Source organism: Ammospiza nelsoni, chromosome 5, assembly GCF_027579445.1.
Source record: "Ammospiza nelsoni isolate bAmmNel1 chromosome 5, bAmmNel1.pri, whole genome shotgun sequence".
NCBI lineage: Eukaryota > Metazoa > Chordata > Aves > Passeriformes > Passerellidae > Ammospiza > Ammospiza nelsoni.
The window spans coordinates 56,553,389-56,573,729 of NC_080637.1; the positions used below are offsets into that span (position 1 = coordinate 56,553,389).

Below are 20,341 nucleotides of genomic sequence, written 5' to 3' on the forward strand. Positions count from 1 at the left end.
TACATGAGTGGGAAGATTTTGGTTGGAGAGGTTGCAATGCCATGAGGAAACATTGCAAGGGATGAACAAAGGCAATTGTTTCATTCCGCAGGGCTTTACCTAAGAAATTGAGATTATTTTGGGTATTTTTAGGTGTTTTGGTCAGATTTTTCATGACTGGGTGTTCTGTTCTATGCTTATATGCATTATTATATTCTTTAACTGTTTGTGTTCACTGTGGGAGTAAGAGAGCAAAACAAACAAGATATTGACACCATCACTGTTGGTAGAAATTAAGAAAGAGAAAAGTAAACTGTCAGAATGTGTGCATTTTGCAGCTTTGCTTAAGGTCTTGAGCATGTCTGTGTACCCATGCACTGAGGTAAATCTACACCGTGGAGAAATAATGGAAAAAGAAAGGGGAAAGTTTGGTAAGGGTAAAAGGGTTTTGTGAAGGCAAATATGAAAATGATAGGATGCATTATATATAGCCATACTGTCTTATTAGTTTATTGCCTTATTTGAGCATTTCTCAATCTGGAACATATTTATCTTCACAAAAGGCTTTTGATAAAGGGAAGTTCCATTTTCTTCATAGACTAAGAGGCAGAATTAAATGACCAGCCTACAATTATAAGATATAGATTCTCCTATAAGCTAACAAGAACAGGGAGTTGCTCTGGACTGAGATGTCCATGTCAGGACATTCTGGGTGTTGCTGTCTCACCTGGACCAGTGCCCTGCGCTTCCTTTTCTTAGTGGAACAGGCCCACACTCTCACTGACTGACTTTGTATCTTGGACACAAAGCTCTGGAAACAGAAACACACTGTTTCACAGATAGAAATTAAATCTATTTGGCAGAAAACAGACGCTTTACACTCTCTGCCTGAATCTGGCAGTGCTGTGTCATGCAATCCAGTGTTACATGTGCTGGGGGCCAGTAGCTCAGCACTTGGCTCTGCTCTTGTGAATTGAAGGCGACCACAGTTCTGGGATAATAACAAGAAATTGCTTTTTATTTGCAGTATCACACCACTTTGGTATTTATCTCAATTTCCAGGGTTGGTATCAGGAGAGCAGATGTTAATTTTAAACAATTGCCTTTATAGACATGATGGATTCATTTGGTGATGTAATTAATGAGAAGACGATTATTTTTACTGAGCTAATAGAACCTGTCTTTTCTTTTCCTCATTGCAAACTGTTTCATTGTCACTTTTCCTGTGTTGTTTCATTATATTAACTGGAGCCATTAAAATATTGCTCCCAAGTATTTTTCTGTCCATTGAATAATCATTGAAGAATAAAATATTTAAAGTTCAGTTATTTGGGTTTTTTTCCCAATAAGCTTACATGATTCATGCCTTTTCCATTTTCTGTGCACATTTAAAAAAAAAATCATTAGAAAGATTGACAGTTCCCTGGACTCCCTTAGACATTAGTTAATGGCTTATTTTCAGCTTCTTTCTACCCTTTGGTGTTACTTCTTCTTCCTGTTAAGATACATAGCAAATTTTTTTTTTCCTTTGGACTAGTATTTAAAAATAACTATTTATTTAATATGTAAGTTATTTATAAACTGTATTCCTTAAATAGGGAGTGATTAGTGATTTCATGATGAGGAAATGATGAGAAATACTTACTAAGCTGTAGCATTCAGCAATGAATTCTGTATTTGCAAAGTTCCTAGGAACAGTGTGTTCACCATAAAAAAAAAAAAAAAAGAAAAAAGCGCGGGGCTCTTCCAAAATCAAATCATTGGTTTTGCCCTTTCTTGGCTTGATAGTGATTGACAAACTTGATGTCTTTAGTACCCTATAATTTAGCTCATGTTAGAGGTGCCTAAATAAATTTAGTTTTGCTTAGTTATGCTTGGCTAGCCATGTTTCAGAATGTTCAGCTTTCAATAAAAAGAATAATAATTTTATATATATCTATATGAAAACTTCTGTACTTATCATACATTTTTTTCTGTTGTGGCCTTGATGGTGATAAATTTGCAATAAATCTTAGACTTGCAGCTGATTCAGGTCCTCATTTGTTTTACTGTTAAGGCAGGAAAGATAGAAAAATCTCCTTTGGAGAAATTTGAATTTTATTCAGCCTATACATTTTCAGTCCAAGACAGAAAAAATGCAATATAGGCTGCTGTTAAAGCCCTGCTTTAGACTACTAAGAATCATGATAAACTGAAAGAAATACCCAATACTTTTTTCTTCATGTGCTGATTGAAAAGCAAAGCAGACCTTCCAGATTTTCTTCCATTTGACTTTAATGCTGAGCTTTCCTATTGAAACAGGAAAACCAAATTCAGCTTCAGAAAACAGGGAAGCAGCCAAGATATAAATATATCTTGAATAATTCTGAATGAATTTAATAAAAACTTCCCCTCTTGAAACTTATTGGAAGAAGTCTGTAATATGGAATATAGATTTGACAGGGGAAAAAAAGGCATCATGAAAGCGACAAATCTGTCATCTGCCTAGGAATACTTTGTAATTTAAATAATATAATCAGGGAGTGCAGTGATAGAGACATGGAACAATGCAGGCCCAAGGATAAAGTCCTGTGGGACATCAGCTGCAAGTGAAAAAGGACTCGATTAAGGATGGCTGTATTAAATAACGAGTGAATGGTCTAACAAAACCAATGTTTGCCAGCACCACATGTTGGCTTTACTGACACATCCAGAGTACAGTGAATCAGCAGGAGTGATTCTGAGCATTCAAACTAGAAGACTGACAGCATTTCATTAGATCAAAGTGATGAGCATGTGCACAATTGTCATTTCAGCTGATTAATCAGAGGACAGCAGTTAGGAGGTGTCTCCAGTAAACAGTTATAAATCCACTCTGGCAAGGAGAAAAGCAAGTTCTAACTTTTGGAGATATTTGCAATACGAGAAACCCTCTGGGAATAAGTTAATTGAGCAGATCCTTGCCAGATATCATAAGGAAAAAAGGGCATTTAAAGATACCTGGAACTGCTGCAGGTGAAACCTGGAAAAGTGGGGAAAGGAATCTAACCAGAGGAGTAGTCCTATAGGTTTTTATTTTGGTGAGCCCATAGAAAATGAGCTAGATGGCTTGTCTCTTGAGCTATGATATTAAATTGATGGTTTCACATTTATTTTAAAATTCTTTGATTAATTTGAATGTTAGGAAGATATGGGAGTATGGTTCTAGTAATCCCAAGGTGAATATCCAGCAGCCCTATGTTCTGCATCTTTTGACTACCATGCAGCAGGAGCCCCCTAGTCCAGTTTTCCCTACTTTATTCACTTTGTATTAGTGTTTATTAAAATTACCTCAATTTCCCATCATGGGGTGATTTTAAATCTTTTAAAAGATTTGTAATGGTCTGATTCCTCATCATCTGCTATCACTTCATGAACAGCACAACTTTCCAATTTATTTTTGTTCAAATATACAAGGGTCATATTCTTCATCTGGTCTCTTCAATCAAATTATTTGCCTAATTTTATTTGCAATCTGTGTAGTCATATGAGCCCGAGGTGGAAACAACCAATTAGATCACACTGTCATTCCTCTTGCCAACATGGAATATAATCTCCCAGACAGGGACATGTGCTTGATTTTAGCCAAAAGCTCAGAAGAAACTCCTGATCTTCACCCACTGAAATGTAACCTCTCATCTGTTATTAATATATTTTCAGCAAATGATTACCAGAACATCTGCTTATGCCCAGTAAATTTTTCCTTCCTTCTCTTAAGGCTGACTTCCCCAGTGGACTGATGGAAGAGAGATTCTGCAGCTCTTTCTGCTCTTTAAAATAGCATCAGTCCACTGAAGAAATGTTAGCTGAAGGTGAGGGAGTGATTTTTATCATTCATGTTGCACCTATAGGGGAAATAAGAGCAAAATGACTGCACTAATCGTAGGATTTCCATCTAAATTTTTATTTTTTGATTTTTAGTCAGGAAGCATAAGGACACATTCAGCAAACACATGTTTGGAGTTTACATAAAGATGGAAACAGCCACACAAAAATCATTAATCTTGGCTTTAATGAAGCCTTGAATCAGATGATCACTGAAGTTGGAAAAGACCTCCCAAGATCTTTGAGACCAACCTTCAACCTGTCACCATTTTGTCATCCAGCCAAGAGCACTGCCACATCCAGTCATTCCTTGGACATCTCCAGGGATTCACCACCTCCCTGGGCAGCCCCTTCCAATGCCTAGCCACCCTCTCAGTGAAGAAATTCCTCCTGAAAGTCGTCTTGTGTCTACTTCCATGCCTTTCTCTAAGGAATATCATCTGACAGTCTGTGTTCAGGAGGATGATGGCAGAGGCGAGTTTTCAGGAGGGCTTTGAAATCTGAGAAGGCAGGAGCTGTTTGGATTTTTGTGAAGGAAATCCCCTCAAAGAGGAGGTGCAGTATGGGAGATGGTGTGACAGATGGTCATTGTCTTGATTTCTCTGATATTCACTTTCTAATCTCCCTCCCAACTTTTCTTCCCTACATTTCCACAGCAAGCATTTATCCCTGTGATTTGCTGGTACAATTTCTTTGTGTGCCTTGAGGAAAATGCTGTCTGAACCTTCCTTCATTTAATTTTCATGTTTTTCTCAGGGGTGCTGCTTTCTGCTCTCAGGGTTCTTTTCTGTAGCTCCGATGTGCTACCAGGACATCTTTTGCATGGATTGCAAAAAAATGGCAGTGCCAAAGCTCTTTTGGGCATTTTATGCTTCTGACCGGCATAACCAATCATTTACATAAACATGAGGCTCATATCTCTTACAGAAGTTAAATTTTTATGTTTTCTTTAGGTTCGCTATTCTAACTGCAGATATTTAGGGCAACAAATGTTGGGCCTGATTCCCTGTAAGGAACCACTGATCTGGTGAAGTGTCTGGAAAATAGTTGGCCAAAATGGAAAATGATAACTAGAGCAAAGTCCACCCAGAGCAGGAGAATTTTATTTTATCTTGTTAGTTCAGATGGACACAAAAGCCCACTAAAGAAAACAGATCCTTTCTCAAATATCAATGTACAAAAAAAAAGCGGTATCTTGGGTGTTTCTCATTTGCGTAATTCCAAAATCTGGACCTATAGCTTTCTGTCATCCTGGTGCACACACAGCTACACTGCAGGCAGTAGATTAATGGATTTTAGAGCATAAAAGATTCATCTTTTAAGGAAAATGTCACTTTGCTGTAGCAGAAGTTGGTTATTCCCTGTGATTGTTGCCTACTGCTGAATGATTTTGTTGGAGCTGACAACTTGAGATATTAGCACTACATTGTATTCAAGAATATTTAAAGACATTTTTTCCCCTTTTTTTATGTTTCAGAACAAGAGCCAAGGAGTTAGTTTTGTCCGTATACATGCGCCTTGGCAAGTCCTCAGTCGAGAAGCAGAACTCCTTAAAATAAAAATGCCCACTAAAAAGGTAAATATCTCCCATTTTCTATCAATATGTTTTATGACTGAAGGATCAGAATCATCATTGAATATATAGAAGCCCATGGAGTTCCTTTTTTTCAAAAATCAGAGAAAACAAACTGTCAGACTTATTTTTTCACATTTCCAAATCTTTTCACATGATTTACTGTTCAGAGCTATTTTTAAGAGGGGATTTCCAAAGGGTTTTTAAAGGCCACAGAGGCAGCTGGCTGAGGGACTGCATTCAGGAGGGTGATGACAGAGATGAGTGTTAAGGAGGGCTTTGAAAGCTGAGAAGGCAGGAGCTGTCTGGATTTTTGTCAAGGAAATTCTCTCAAAGGTGAGGGATAGTGTAGAAGATAGTATGAAACTGGTCACCATCTTAAGACTTATCCAAAGAGAGAGAGGCTCTTCCCAGAGAATCTGTTTTGGTGGTATCAATGACTTCATGAATTCAGATCTACCTGTTGTCACTAAAACTTCAGCAAACTCTTCTTTTCTGTCTTTTTTCAGAAGAGTTGCTGGCAAACCTTGTAAATTCCAAGTAGCAAAGTCCCCAATCTGTGTTCCTGAAATTATTTAGTCCATTGGTTAACAATTCCATCAGAGTCAGGGGAACTGCCTTGTGCTTTTAGTTAGTGATACTCATCAACTGCACTAAAGAACATTTATTTCTTTGCATTGTCATTAGAAATAAAGGAAAAATTGTGGGTTTTTTTCTCCAACTGTGTTGATCTTTGAGTTTTTCATCTTGTTTTCACCCACCAAAAGCTTCATTCTGGTTCATGTTTCATGCTGGTACAACATGTCGTTATCAGAAGACTGCCCAAATCAATCTTGCAGACTCTCAATGTGCTTGCATCCCAGGGGAAAAAAAAAAAGGATATTGCCAATCAGTCTTTGAAAATGAGTAGGTTTTAGACAGCTACAGTACTCCTAGAAACTTTCTACATATTAAACTCCTCTCTTCGATCTCTTCTAAAATTAATTAATTTTATGCATTTTTAGTGCCTACTTATTTCTCCCTCCTTCTGCTCTTATGGGAATTTTCTCATCCAAGTTTCTTGCAGATGCACCAAAGTAAATTTTACACTATTTTAATTGATGAGTATTGTCATCATTTTGACCTGGTTAAGGGCTGTCCAGGAGCTGATAATCTCTGATGGCACCCTCCTCATTCACAGCAGTTCTGCATCCCTCCTCCCTCCTCTGATTGGGAGAAAAAAATCTTCTATTATCTCCAAAAATAAAAAAAAAAAAACCCCTCTGTTATCTCTAGCTGCAGAAATGGCAGCATTCCCAGAAACAAGCTTGACAGAAAAGCTCTATTCATATCCTAGGGTTTGGGTGTTTTTTTGAAATTAAAAACAGTTGAAAGAGGAATTTCCTTTGAAAGAAAAGAAGTCCACTTTGAAAAAACTGAAATCTTGTATTTTGGGGATTTGGCCATATAAAGTAAAAAAATTTATTCAGTAACCACCAAAAGGAAAGTTCTGGTTTTGTTCAAAGATACAAAATATTGCTGTCAAGGCACCTTAGGAATTTTCTGTGATGCTATTTTTATTTATTTATTTAAGGATCATACTAAACGATTCAAAAAAGGTATTTTCAGGGGAAAGTATTAATCCACCTCTAAACACGAATTGGTTACAAATATTTGTTCCCAAAACATTCTGTTTTAAATAATCTTTCAGAATATAAGGCACGCTGGGCAAAGATACCCTCTGAGCCCTTTTAACTATATATCAACTTCTGGATACGATAACAGAGCTATTTTGGTGTGTGAGACTGTGCCAGACTCAAATATGAGTATGGGAAAAAAAATAGGAACAACTGGGAGGGCTGTTCTGTGGCCAGAGCTGTGATGTCTCTGGCTTTAGTGAGTCTTGGGGGATTGAATCCTGTGACTGGAGTGCTGGGATAGGGAAGTTAAAGGCTGTTCAGGAGTGATAGGCAGAGATGGAGAGGTGGAGGAGTTGTCCTGTATGGAAGGGAATAGCTGCAGGTAAGGGATTATAAGGCTGACATCTTCTGGGTGAGGGTTAGGGGGATGGAAAACAAGGCAGATGTCATTGAGTGTTCTGTAGGACTGATGAATCATTCCATAGGCAAGCAGGAGACACTTGTGCTTGTGGGAAATGGTCACTTCCCAAACATTAATTGGGAGTGCTGTGACAAGCAAGTCTGAGAAATTCCTGAAGGGTGTTGAAGATAATACTTTGCAGATACTTTGAAGATAATACAAGGATTCAGTGAGCCAATTAGGAAAAATGGTCTCCCAGAATGGATACTTGTAAACAGAGAAGGACATATGGGATATGTGATAATAGGAGGCTGCCTTAGCTATGGCAACCATAAAATGGCTGAATTTAAAATATTCAGGCTAATGAGAACAAAAAAGGTCAGCAGAAGTGTTGCTCTAGGTTTCAAGAAAGTAAACTCAAAACCACCCAGGGAGCTACTCAGCACTGCTCCCTGGGAATCTGCTTTTGAGTGCTCCATGAGTGCTTGATTGAATAGGGAATTCCTCGTGCAGCTTGAGAAGAAAAAGCAATTTTGCATCTCTAGCAGCAAGGCCAGGCCTCACAGGAAGTTTACAAATCTGTGGTTCGCATATTCAGGGAGAAAACACAAAAGGCCAGAACTCATCTAGAGCTCAAAGTGGCCAGTATTGTGCCACACAATTAAATCACTTTTTAAAGTATGTTTAATAACAAGAGAAGGTGTGAGGAAAATATTGGAGCAATCCTTGTTGAAAATGGTCACCTGACAAATAGGAATGATGAAAAAAGGGGGCCTTCAATGCTTTTTTTGCCTCAGCCTTTAATATTAATTGTCTTGGACTGCCTGATCCTGAGGCAGAGAACTGCAGCTGTGGGAACAGTTTGTGGCTTTCCATTTGTGGCTGCTGAATTTTTAAGGGAGCATCAGTATCCACTAGATGTCTAGAAGTTCCATGGGGCCTTGTGAATTGATCCCACAGTACTGAAGGAATTAGCAGGACCCATTCAATCCACTCCCAAAGGACTTGGGACTTGCTGAATGGAAACTACTTGGTATTACTACAATTTAAACGAGGGAAGAGCCAGGAAATGAGATCCCTAATATTCCAACCTCAGGACTTGGAATAATTATGGAGAGAGTCATACCATGTGCAGCAGAAAGACATTTGAAGGGCAAAGCATTCCTCAGGCACAGACAACAAGGTTTCACAAAGGAAAAGTCCTGGCTAACTAATTCTATATCCTTCTACTATAAGGTTTCCTGCCTAGTGGATGAGAGGAAGGTAGTAGATGTAACTAGTTTTTTCCCCCTGGATTTTAGTAAAGTTTTTACTATTATTATATTTTAGTATTATCCTTCTGGACAGGTGGTTTAACTGTGAGAAGAGCACATACCTGGAGCTCTGGGTGAAGAACTGGTTTTCTTTTTTCTTGTATTAATAATTCTGCTCTAAGGAATTTTTTTCTGGAATTAGCTGGTGAGGTACAAGAACTTTTTCGAACTGCAACCTATATGGATTCAGGTGCATATAGTCATATGGGAATACGACTTCAGAGAAGGCACTTCTTTTAATTACAGGTTTAAACATATGTGTACAGCAATTTTTTTTTTCTTTCTTTATTGTAGTGTAATTTTGGAAGGGGCATACTAATATACAGTTTTATTTCTTCAGATGTATGAAATCACAGAAGAAAAGGGAATACTCAAAACATTAAATGAAATATGGTGCAAATTGACTGAACCTCTGCAACCCCAGGTGCCACAGCAAGAAAATACCAAGATGAAAACCTTGTCCTACCCATTTTCCAGAGAGAAAATATATTTGTGAGTACTTTAAAATGTGATGGACTGTGGATGTGACATCCTGGTCAGAGAGTGAGAAAACCGGATAAGTTTTCTCACAGTGGACACATGAAAATTTTAGGGAGTTGTAGAGAAACTATGATAGCTTGTTATTATAAACAACCTGCAGGTGGTGTTTTCCTACTCTCTGTTTTCCTGTTTTTCTCAAAGAAAGGTGCTTTTATTAATTAGCCAATCAGGTGAAATGTATAGGATCAGTCTATAAAAAGAGAGAATTTTCGTGTTAAAGCTGCTGCTGTGCAAACTAGCCTTCTGGTGAGTCTGTGTCATCTCTTACTCAACAGTGACAATGGACAGTGAAAGAAAGCCGGAATGTATAATTTTAGAATTGTTATTTCTTTTTCCCACATTTCAGTCAAAATTCAGAAGTTCATCAAACGTATCTGGAAATCCTGAGGGAACATCCAAAATTGTCAGTTTTTCAGTGGATTAGCAGAAATACAAACTGCAGAGACTTTCTGCCAGTGTTCCTCTTACTTCTGTAGGATAAGGCACTGGAAGCAGTGCATCAAATAAATTTCTGTATGTTTAGCTTGAAATGTAGAAATCCTCCTGACAAATTCCTGATTATTTGATTAAGGATATTACTGCCTCTTTTGAAAAAAGCAGGAGCTAGTAGAAATACAGCAGTATTTTCCATCTTTATAGATTCATTGCAGCAATTAAAACTAAGCTAATAATATGCAGATAAGGAGTACTTGACGTCAGCTCTTTCACTCAGAATAATATTTCAGGGCCCAGTTTGACATGAAACACTATGTTTTTCCTCCTAGGTGTCTCCTTGTATTTATGTCCGATAAATAAAATTCAGTAATAAATACAGTGACCCACCATTTCATTTATTGCCCTCTGACAATTTTAATTAAGTCTGAATATAAGTCAGATGGAGGAGAATCGATGGTTGATGGAGAAGAATATACTGGGAAGCTAATTTCACATATGATTATTTTGAGGTTTAAGGGAAGGCATAATTGTGGTGGAATAGTTACTTGAAATCAAGTGAAATGTTGACTGTTTAGTGGCCAGGAAAAGAGTAATGAATATCTGCCTCAGGCTACTTGAAACCTACTAACACAACCTCAGTATGTTATTGTGTTGAGGAGATGTTATAAGAAAAACATTAAAAGGTCATCTTCTGTAAACAATACAGGTTCTTCTTCCTCAAAAGGCATTTTATATTAGCTAATAATTTTGCATATAAATGCCCACCATCAGTGCAATCCTGGTAGAGCTCTGAATGATTGGGTCTTACATAGCACATTCTGTTATGCTGTGCTGTGTAATCTATATTCCCTTTAAATATCTGCTTTTTTGATTAGCTGTGGTTTCTGAGTGACTTCTAAATTAGAATCTTATCTGTTGTCTTACGTGTTGCTTCCATGTCTTAAAACAGAGCTGATTTTCTTTTTCCTCAATGTTTTAGGTATAACATCAAAGACAAAGATACCTTTTTTGACAATGCAACCCGCAGCCGAATAGTAAGTTAGTAAAAATAACATATCCTTGTCTTCTTGTCCTGAGTGGGATTTGCTAGTGGGGTTTAGAATGGGATTTACAGGGAATGTTTTAGTTTCAGCTTTGCCGTTTTCATTAATTTATGCATTTGTGTATTCTTGCTGAACTATAATTCCTGACATATATGTATATAAGGACTTCCTTTCTGGAGCTGCAGGAGTGGGAAGTGCTCTGCAGGGAAGTTATTGACTCCTCTTCAGTGTTCAAAGCTCTTTTCAGCCCTACTCCTAATCTTTAACTAGATTTCCTGCCATATAGTTCTACTACTTCAAATACTTCTATAAGGACATAACACAGCAGGCTTTAGCCCACAAATGCTGGGCAGATAATCCAGTCATAAAATCTGCTAAATTATTCAAATATTTGTACAAATGAACACTGCAGAAGCCACCCATTTTAGAACTTTGTTTTATTGCTAATTCCATTATGAAATTCATGCTAAAAAGGATCTGTTTGTTATCCCACTGTTCTTTTTTGCAGGTGAGGGAAATTTTGAAGCGCACATTTACGAAGGCCAGAAACAGCATGGGTAAGGTGGAGGAAAGAGAATTAGAGGTGTTCTTTTGAAAGGAATTTTGTAGGTATTTCACAGAATATTGTTTTTTCTAGCAGGACACAAAATATGCTGGCACATCTTCCCAAAAGAAAAAAAATTAGAGATTGAATTTTTTTTTTTTTTTTCTTGAGGTACATAATCAGAATTTATAGTCCATGGTTTGGATGGTAATGGGAGCTGGCTTTTCATTTCTACAGGTGCAGCATCTGGCACATTACTCACATTTAATGAATCATTATAAAATTGGATTTGATTACTCTATGATCTGCTTTGGAAAATTCAGATGTCAGCTGCAATATGTTGTATTGTTTCTTGCAGGACCATATTTTTCTTGCCATTTCAATGGAATAATTCACCTTTCCAGGTTATTTTTATTGCTTCAGCTTCAAAAATTACCTCCCTGAGCTGCCTAGTGAAACATATGACTAAATATGACTGTTTTGAAGATACTTTTGGGATAATGCTGAAATACTTGGAGCTTGATGTTCAGAATGTATTTAATTCTCTTTAAGTTCAGCATTTATACAGGTGTACATATTCTCTTTTCTGTACTCTTCTCTCTCACCCTTTGTGAGATCATGGCACATGTGGAAAAGAAGTGATCGTCCTCCCTGACATATTTTCTAGAAATCTTTCTGTAAACTTGGCTACCTATGGATGGATCACAGTGTCCAAGGGCAACATTCCTGGCAAATAAAATGCTGCAGCAAGATTCTGCACAGTCCTGGTGTGATTTTGGGCAGGGCAGCTCCAATAACACACATTTTTGGTACAGGAAAATGATTAATTTAGGTTTCCTTGAACAGGAGATAGATTTTGTTTTAATTACATAAAAAGCATAACAAAGTGAAAGGCACAAAAAATGCTTTTTCTTTTTCAACCAAAACCACTTGCCTTTTTCTAGTATAAACTTTTAAATTTATGACTGCCACACTGTTTCCTTTAAAAAAAATATTAAAATATGGTTTTAAAAATGTCAGGCATTCTCAATTTCTAAAACATTTTTTGGCAGTTGTTGCTTTTTAAACTGTTTATTTGGTGGTGTTCTATGTTTTGATCTGCTCAAAAGCCTCTAGTGGGGCAATAGAGGGGAATGCTGCCTTATTTTTCTGGAGTGCTGAGAACCCTCCTGGAGACTTTGGAATTTTCTGCAGAGAAAACTGGAGAGAAGCTCAAGGACAGAGTAGGAAGGGACAGAGCACTTTGACAGTGGAGATATTTGCTCTTAAGGTTTTCTTTACTTTAATAGCTTGTTCTGGTTTATAGTGGAATAAAACACATCATTAGAGATCAAAGGACTAGTAATAACTTCTCAGGAATTTTTTAACTCTAGCATGAAAATACAGCCTGATGCACTTCAAGCTCAGGTCAGCTCAAGAACTCATTTGACATGAAATAACTATTTTAGCATTCCCATCCTTTCCATCTTTCTGGTCTGTAGCCAAAACAGGATTGTGCATCATGTTTGACCTAAACTTACTTATTCCTTTGATCTTCTGAGATCCTCCCCCAAATGACCTCTGTTTCATATGTCACTAAGGCTTTCCCATCTCACTGGTCTTAAGCTTAAAACCACTCATCAGGAGAGGTTTAAAAGATTTTTTAATTTTTTTTCTTTTGTTATTAGAGTTCATTGCTTATTTTGCACAAGAGGCAGGACAGTGATGTTGGAAGTGCTTATAGCAGTCTGGTTTTATAGACCTGTTTTATGAAATTAACAATACATCAAACACATTTGCTTATGGATTTTTTTACATCTGTGTAAGGCTGAACCTGATTCTGCTCCTATGATATTAAACAAGGAAGGCTTATTTTCTTCTAGCATAACTCTGAGTAACTGTAAACTTCCAAACACTGAAGTTTTCAGGAGCAGGCTTGTCACTATTGAAGCATAATTTCCTGATTCTATGAATGCATGTAGTTGTACTTGTCCTTCTGTCAAGGGAGACATTTATTGGTACTGCCTGTCTAGCATCTCTGACCAGAAGGTTTCTCCCAAATATTTCAGGACAATGTGTAATTTAACTGTGGAATGTTTTTCATCACTAAAGACATGATAGCTAGTTACTTGTTTTTCTGGGCATTGAAAGCAGAGAAGCCTGGAATAAATTTATAGATCTGTGTTTTTCTGTATAAGTAATAATCAGAAACTACTAATCTTTGGTTGCCTTTTTATGGAACAATTTTCCAGGGACTGAAGATGGAATTGCTGTAAGAGTTGCAGGTCTTGAGAGCCAGTAGGGATCTTGTGTCTCTCTACAGGTGCTGCAGTCACTGCTGGGAATTCTCTTGCAAAACTAAATTCCCTGAAGTGCCCATGGCCAGGCTGGATGGGGCTTTAAGCAACCTGGGATAGTGGAAGGTGTGCCTAGGGGGAAGGGACTGATGGATCTTTAAGGTCCTGCCAACCGAACCATTCAAGATTTCATAACCACAAATTTCTGTGGACGTTTTTGTGGGGGTTGTTTTTAATTGTTGGCCAGTGGAATCTGTAGTTCTGGCCATTGTAAAGATTCAAGAAGGACTTCTCAATGCTTTGCTTCTCAGTCATGTGGCTCTTTGCTGTCAGGATGAGAAAGTGATCAGAAGAGTCTTTGCACTGTGCTGTTCACTGAAGAAAAGGCACTTTATGGAAGTGAGTTTCTCTGAAAAATGTTTTCCACAGCCAGAAACCCAATGTGGCTCTCTTCTCACTCTGAATATTGTCAGTTACGCAGCTCTGTCCTCTCTGGAATGTTATGAAATGAAATCTGTAATAATGTTTTCTGTTAAATCGTGCCTGTTTACCACCTGCATTTTTCTTTTTCTTTTAGGCATTGGCACATTAATAGCAAACAATGTTTATGATGCAGCCTACCCACTTCATGATGTATGTATGCACTATGAAAAAATCCAGTCCTCTGCTGGTGTCACTCTGGAGACATCCATTCACATTCTTATTTGCTGTCTGTGACACTGAAAATCTCTTTTAAGTGTGATTCTAATATGAAAACTCCTATATAAGTAGATTTCAAGTTGTGACCTGAAAGTAAAATTAACAATGTAGGAGCAAGTAACCAAACTTTTCTTTATTTTTTTCTGCTTTTACATCAGTTTTTAAATTATTTTCTTTCTCCAGGGTGAATATGAAGGCCAAAATGATGACATGAATGAAAGAAAGGTAAAATACATAGCAAAATTTATTTCATATTATATTTAATGTAATAAATGATGTTCTAAAGCATTGTAAAGCATTAGCCATTGTACAAACAAGTAGATATTTTAACAAATGTATGCACTTTTTGAATTACATATTTTCCTCTATTTCTACATTTTAAAATGTTTTCCCAAGATTTTTATAATGTCTTCTTATAAAGCATGTCAGTTAATTTAATTTGAAACTTGCATCTTGAAATGCTTCCAGATTCCCTCTGCATACATATACATGATTTTCAGCCTGTCAGGAAGCTAAAATTATTAAATAACCCATGTAATAATTTTATTTTCCTAACTAAATGCTCCTAGAGAGCTGTGGTTACTAAAATAAAATATAGTTGTACTTTTCATTTGATTGTGCACTCAAATAAATGTAGGCAATTTCTAAAAATCTGGTTCTAATTATTTTGTAATTAAAGTTTCTAGCTATCAAAAGACATTAAAAAATAGAGCAATCCTCAAAATAAACAGTGTGAATTCAAACTCTGTGTCATATATATGCTTACTTTTAGAAATGGGAAAAAACAATTTAATTACTAATAAATAATTAATTTCGTTTTATAGATTACTAATAAGTCATCTATTAAGATCCTTTCCATATTATTTTATGTTTGCTCATTTATTTCCCTTGATATGCAAACAGTGGGATAGGAAATGCAGAGGGAAAATAAAGGGAGAGAAAGGGAAGAAGGCAGAATGAAGAAAAAGGGAATGTTTGGAAACCTCCAATATTTACTATACCATGAAGACTGAGTTCATACAAATGAAGGTCATACAAATAAATCTGATTTCTCCAATGCTGAATTAGTAAAATTTGAAAACATAATCTTTGTAGTTTTTAGTAAATAATGTTGCCATTCATCCGCTAGATGTCTTCATGGGCCGTATACAATTTAATTTAGTGTATGAACCTTGGTAAGCAAAACAAAGTTAGAAAACAAACTATAAAAGAAGCTTGTTTATTTGTGTCTGTAACCTTGAACTTTTTGTTCAGGAAGGCATTGTCTCCTCTGGACTTGGAGAATTTTCTCTGAGAGGCAGCTCCACAGATTACTGAAAACAAATATTTTGGAAAACAAATATTTTAGAGGAAAACACTAAATGAACATCAGTCAATGGAGGAAAATTGGGTACTGTGGAATGGGGGGGAAGAGGGCCCAGAGGGACCAGTGTCTGGAAAAATATTTCCCCTACTAGTTGTATTTTGTGCTGCCCTCTTTTTATTCTGCTTATTAGACTCAGTTATGAAGTGTTAAGTATTAAAAACATAAAAGCTTCTTTCCAGAAATACTTCATTGATTATTCACATATGTCCCTTCTGCCTAGGCCTTGAATCTTCTGTAGTATTCCTATGCATAACATCATCTGTTTTCTATCTGAATCTAATAGTCTCAGTGTTTAATTTCCTGAAGAACCCTGAAGAACCCTGATCAGGTTTAAAAGAAAGGAGGGCATTTTTAAACTTTTTTTTTTTTCTTCTGCCCTCTTTTATTTTGCCCTCTTTAACTTATCTGTATCTTTGAATTCAATTTTCTCTTGTAAAAACCCCAAATATGAACTCAGTCCTTATGGAGTACTTAAGCCAATAAGGCAGCACAAGTAATTAAGGTTTATGTACCAGTTTATAGCATAAAAGGTTAATCCTTATCAACCTTATTCAGGATTTCCTTGGAGAAAATGAACATTGACACAACACTTTTGTCCCATCCTACAAGAATTAGAAATCTGCTATGGAAACCTTAAACTGAGAGGGTTTCAGTTTTTACTAAGACTAAAGGAATTTCCCAGTTTCGGTGTGATTTCTGCTCTAAAAAAAAAGTCTTTTTAAGAATGGTATTGAGCAGCAGAATGGTAATAACTCACCGTAAGTATTAACACTGGTTTAGTCTTTAAGTTTCTAGCCCACTGGCAACTTTTAACCCTTCATTGCTGTCTCTATGTTTGACATTAAAAAAGTCCATTAGGGCTTTGTAACCCACCTGGGAATTCCACTGTCATCATATACTAGAGCAGCATCCCTATTATTAGAAGCAGATCAGAAAATTCATATAAACTTACAGAAAGTACCTGTTCCTAAATGGAATGCTATTTTAGACAGAGTTTTCTTTTTGCTCTTCAAATTCCATTCTGTAGCTGTGTTCAAGGAAGCCTTTGGGGAGTTTTAGGATCATAATAGTTTTAACTTTCTTCTTTTATATATGTGAATGAATGTATTTATTAGTATGATTATTTATGAAAATAAATAACATTTTATAGGTAATGCTTGGGGGTAATGGCAAGGGGTGTTTTTGAACAAGCAAGAACAAGCATTCGTATGAAAATATCCTTATGGCAGCCAGGACAATCCTCTTCAGTCAAGTTGTGTCCCATAAACCATGGGAATCAGGGAGGGAATAAGCAAGTCTATCCCAAGTTCTTTGCCTGTTGCAGTTGAGTGTGTTGTGGTCAATCTACCCCAGGTCCTGCAAGGTTTCCTTTTATCCCCGCTCCTATTCCAGCTGGATTCCTCCCACTGCAAAAAGTTTCTGTAGAATCTGGTCCTTCCTTTGAGCTCTCTGTAAGCTGTGGGGGGAATCTGCATGTCCAACAGCCTATGTGGCCTTGCGTTATGTCCCCAGCATGGGAACACAAGTGGCTTTTGTATGGGTTCTACTGGGTTTATCAGCCCCAGGAGTGCAGCAAATATTTTTAGCTGTTAGATGATTTTTGTGAAAACAGAAGTGATAACTTTTTTCAATTTAATTCTCAGACTGTTTTTTTCTTTTTCTTTCTTTCTTTCTTTCTTTCTTTCTTTCTTTCTTTCTTTCTTTCTTTCTTTCTTTCTTTCTTTCTTTCTTTCTTTCTTTCTTTCTTTCTTTCTTTCTTTCTTTCTTTCTTTCTTTCTTTCTTTCTTTCTTTCTTTCTTTCTTTCTTTCTTTCTTTCTTTCTTTCTTTCTTTCTTTCTTTCTTTCTTTCTTTCTTTCTTTCTTTCTTTCTTTCTTTCTTTCTTTCTTTCTTTCTTTCTTTCTTTCTTTCTTTCTTTCTTTCTTTCTTTCTTTCTTTCTTTCTTTCTTTCTTTCTTTCTTTCTTTCTTTCTTTCTTTCTTTCTTTCTTTCTTTCTTTCTTTCTTTCTTTCTTTCTTTCTTTCTTTCTTTCTTTCTTTCTTTCTTTCTTTCCTTTCTTTCTTTAGCTGCTGTATCAAGAATGGGCAAGATATGGAGTGTTTTACAAGTTTCAGCCTATTGATCTCATAAGGTAATGTGGACTTGCATAAAACACCAAGGGACCTGGTACTGAGGTGATGCAGATTAATTCATTTCCACTTACTTCAGCAAATGAAACCTTGGATTGATCAGAACACTGAAAATAATATCCCCACTGCTTTTTTTGTGGCTCTGATAATAATTTACTATAACAAAAATCCATTTAACCCCCATTGTTATCTATGCTTTTGGATAGTGCTTATTCCTGGAAGAATGTCATACTTCTTTTTGGGGTCTTTGGGGTATTGACTTGCTCAAAGGAGAGGAATTGCCATTTACATTGGTGAATTTTTATTGGAGGGTATGGTTACAAAATCTGGCAAATAATCAGAAGCTGGTATTCATATCATGAATCAGTGTGAAAGTATTTGACAGTTTTGAGATTTATTTGATTTTTTTACTCCTGATTTTACAAGTTTTATTCATCTGAACACATCCACATGTGTTCTCAGTGGGGGTTTTTTTGTATATTTATAAATTTTATCTTTACAAACATGGAAGAAGCTGGCTCTAAAATAAGACAAAACAAACCAGTCATGATTTTTATGGATTTACCACAGTAATTAAAAGAAAGGCAAAACAATTTTTGTTGTATCATATTTTGTTTGTACTATAAGCACCAAGTAAAGAAAAAAAAATTGAGTAAACAGCTGACTAGAAATATTCTTTTATAAGATGTCTACTTAGGAAGAAATGAATGAAGATATTAAGAAATAGGAAGAAAAACCCTCAACAAATATCTGTTTTAAAATAGTTTGTAGTATAAGAAAGATGACAGTTGTTACCATTTGTCTTTTGAGTAATCAAACTCTAACCATTTTTATTATATGATCCACCCCTATGTGATTGCCTGCAAAAGCTGCTGTTGGTAATATGGATAGCCAATAAGCTTTGTATAATATTTTTTTCTATTTTGAGCTAAAGCTGAAGTACTGCACCTAGTTTTTCAAAGAGTAAAGCACTAACTTTTAATGTGAGAGGAATTACTCCTTATTGGGAGCAAGATGTTGCAAGATGTTGCAAAATGGCAAGTGGAAGTGAGGCCATCAAATCCTACTAAGGTTCTGCAAGGCTTTGAAATTTCCTCCTTTTTTGCTTCAAAAGTTTTGTGCAAAATTTATGTACCTTTTTTATGGCAGTTACTGTGGACAAGCTCCTGAGTGGAACAGGTAAACTCAGAATGAGATTACAGCACCCTGCTGTGTTGTTGGGAAATATTACCAGTGTTAAACTAAACTGTCACTGGCTAGAGGAATTCTTGAGTTTTAGCAGACCTGACAGCTCAGCTGAGTTAAAAATAGAGGTACATCTGCTTACACTCCATCTTAATTTGTATTTTGCTGTCTCCATGATAATGTTTCACTGTGCTGATATGATTTCATAGAAATCCTGTGGTTTAAACTTCTGTGAGAAACATAAAGAAGACCAAACATGTGCAATTGATTGTCTGTTCTCAGAGATGACTTTTCTTGCTTTCATCTTCCATATTTTGCTTGACTGCAAGTTTGACTGTTACCACTAAAATAAATGTGTTTTTTTTTTCCCCTGGGTAATGTTAGAGCTTTAGTGTAGATGTACCTGAAGAATGGCCACCCCTCTCTTTCTGCTGGTGAAGTGGATTTCTTCACTTTTGTGCCATGGCGGTATCTGAGCTCAGCCTTGATGTGGATACTTTTTCCCTTAGCAGACATCAGTCACATTTGTGCTTTTTGGTTATTTACTGTGACCCTCCTTTCTTAGACTACTTAGATTATACTCAACTTTTTTTTCTGGTTTTTTTTTTTTTTTTTTTTTTTTTTCTGGTGTAACTTAAGTTTAAATTCAGGCTTTGATGGACAGATGAAGCAACATCCTTTTTACTTACAGCCTTTCCTGCCTGCTGTTTTCAATAAGTGCCCTGCTAATTTTTAAATACAGCATGCAACATATATTTAACTATTACTGTTTCACTCTTATTCAGTAGGAATGCCAACTGAAAGTCATTCTTTAACTCAAGTGACTATGCTGGAAGATTAGATGTGGCACTGTAGAATTATTATAGGTTATTCCTGGTGCCTCAGGACCTTTCCTCTGACCACACAGTTGTTGCCATTACCCAGATGATTTACACCAAAGACAGGAACCACATATTTGTTATACTCACTCTTCGTACAGACTGGGGATTTTCTTCTAATGTCTGTAATCCTCAGGGAATTTAACTGCACTGTCAGTCTTGGAAAATTTTGAAGTTCTTCATAACAAAAGGAAATAAAGGACCATTATAATATTCACCAACAATTCCATTCACTCCTGTCTCTTAATCTGTAAAAATATCCTTCTCTGGCTTTGTGGACTGCTTTGGGCTATAAGAAAAATCAAATATTTTTGGCAAGGAAATGCAGCTGTGAGTACGTAAGGTTTCACCAAATAAGAGCACACTGCATATTACATATTTCTATTCTAAAGCAGAACAATTTCACTTTAAAACTTTAAGGAAATATATAAGCAGATTGTTCAAGTAATACAGTGCATATCTTCTGCTGTTACCCTACTGCATTTTGAGGACAACATCTTTTTATAGTTCCAAGAATCTCTA

At 36.4% G+C, this 20,341-nt stretch overlaps 1 protein-coding gene across 1 annotated transcript in view; it reads left to right on the forward strand.

The window, feature by feature from the left end:
• ANO2 (anoctamin 2) overlaps positions 1-20,341 on the forward strand; it is a 159,393-nt gene that overhangs the window by 34,210 nt on the left and 104,842 nt on the right. The window contains exons 4-10 of the mRNA XM_059471896.1: positions 5,300-5,398; positions 9,068-9,219; positions 10,682-10,736; positions 11,254-11,302; positions 14,143-14,198; positions 14,448-14,489; positions 17,694-17,758. Coding sequence (XP_059327879.1) covers positions 5,300-5,398; positions 9,068-9,219; positions 10,682-10,736; positions 11,254-11,302; positions 14,143-14,198; positions 14,448-14,489; positions 17,694-17,758 — 518 coding nt within the window. The remainder of the gene's footprint in view (positions 1-5,299; positions 5,399-9,067; positions 9,220-10,681; positions 10,737-11,253; positions 11,303-14,142; positions 14,199-14,447; positions 14,490-17,693; positions 17,759-20,341) is intronic.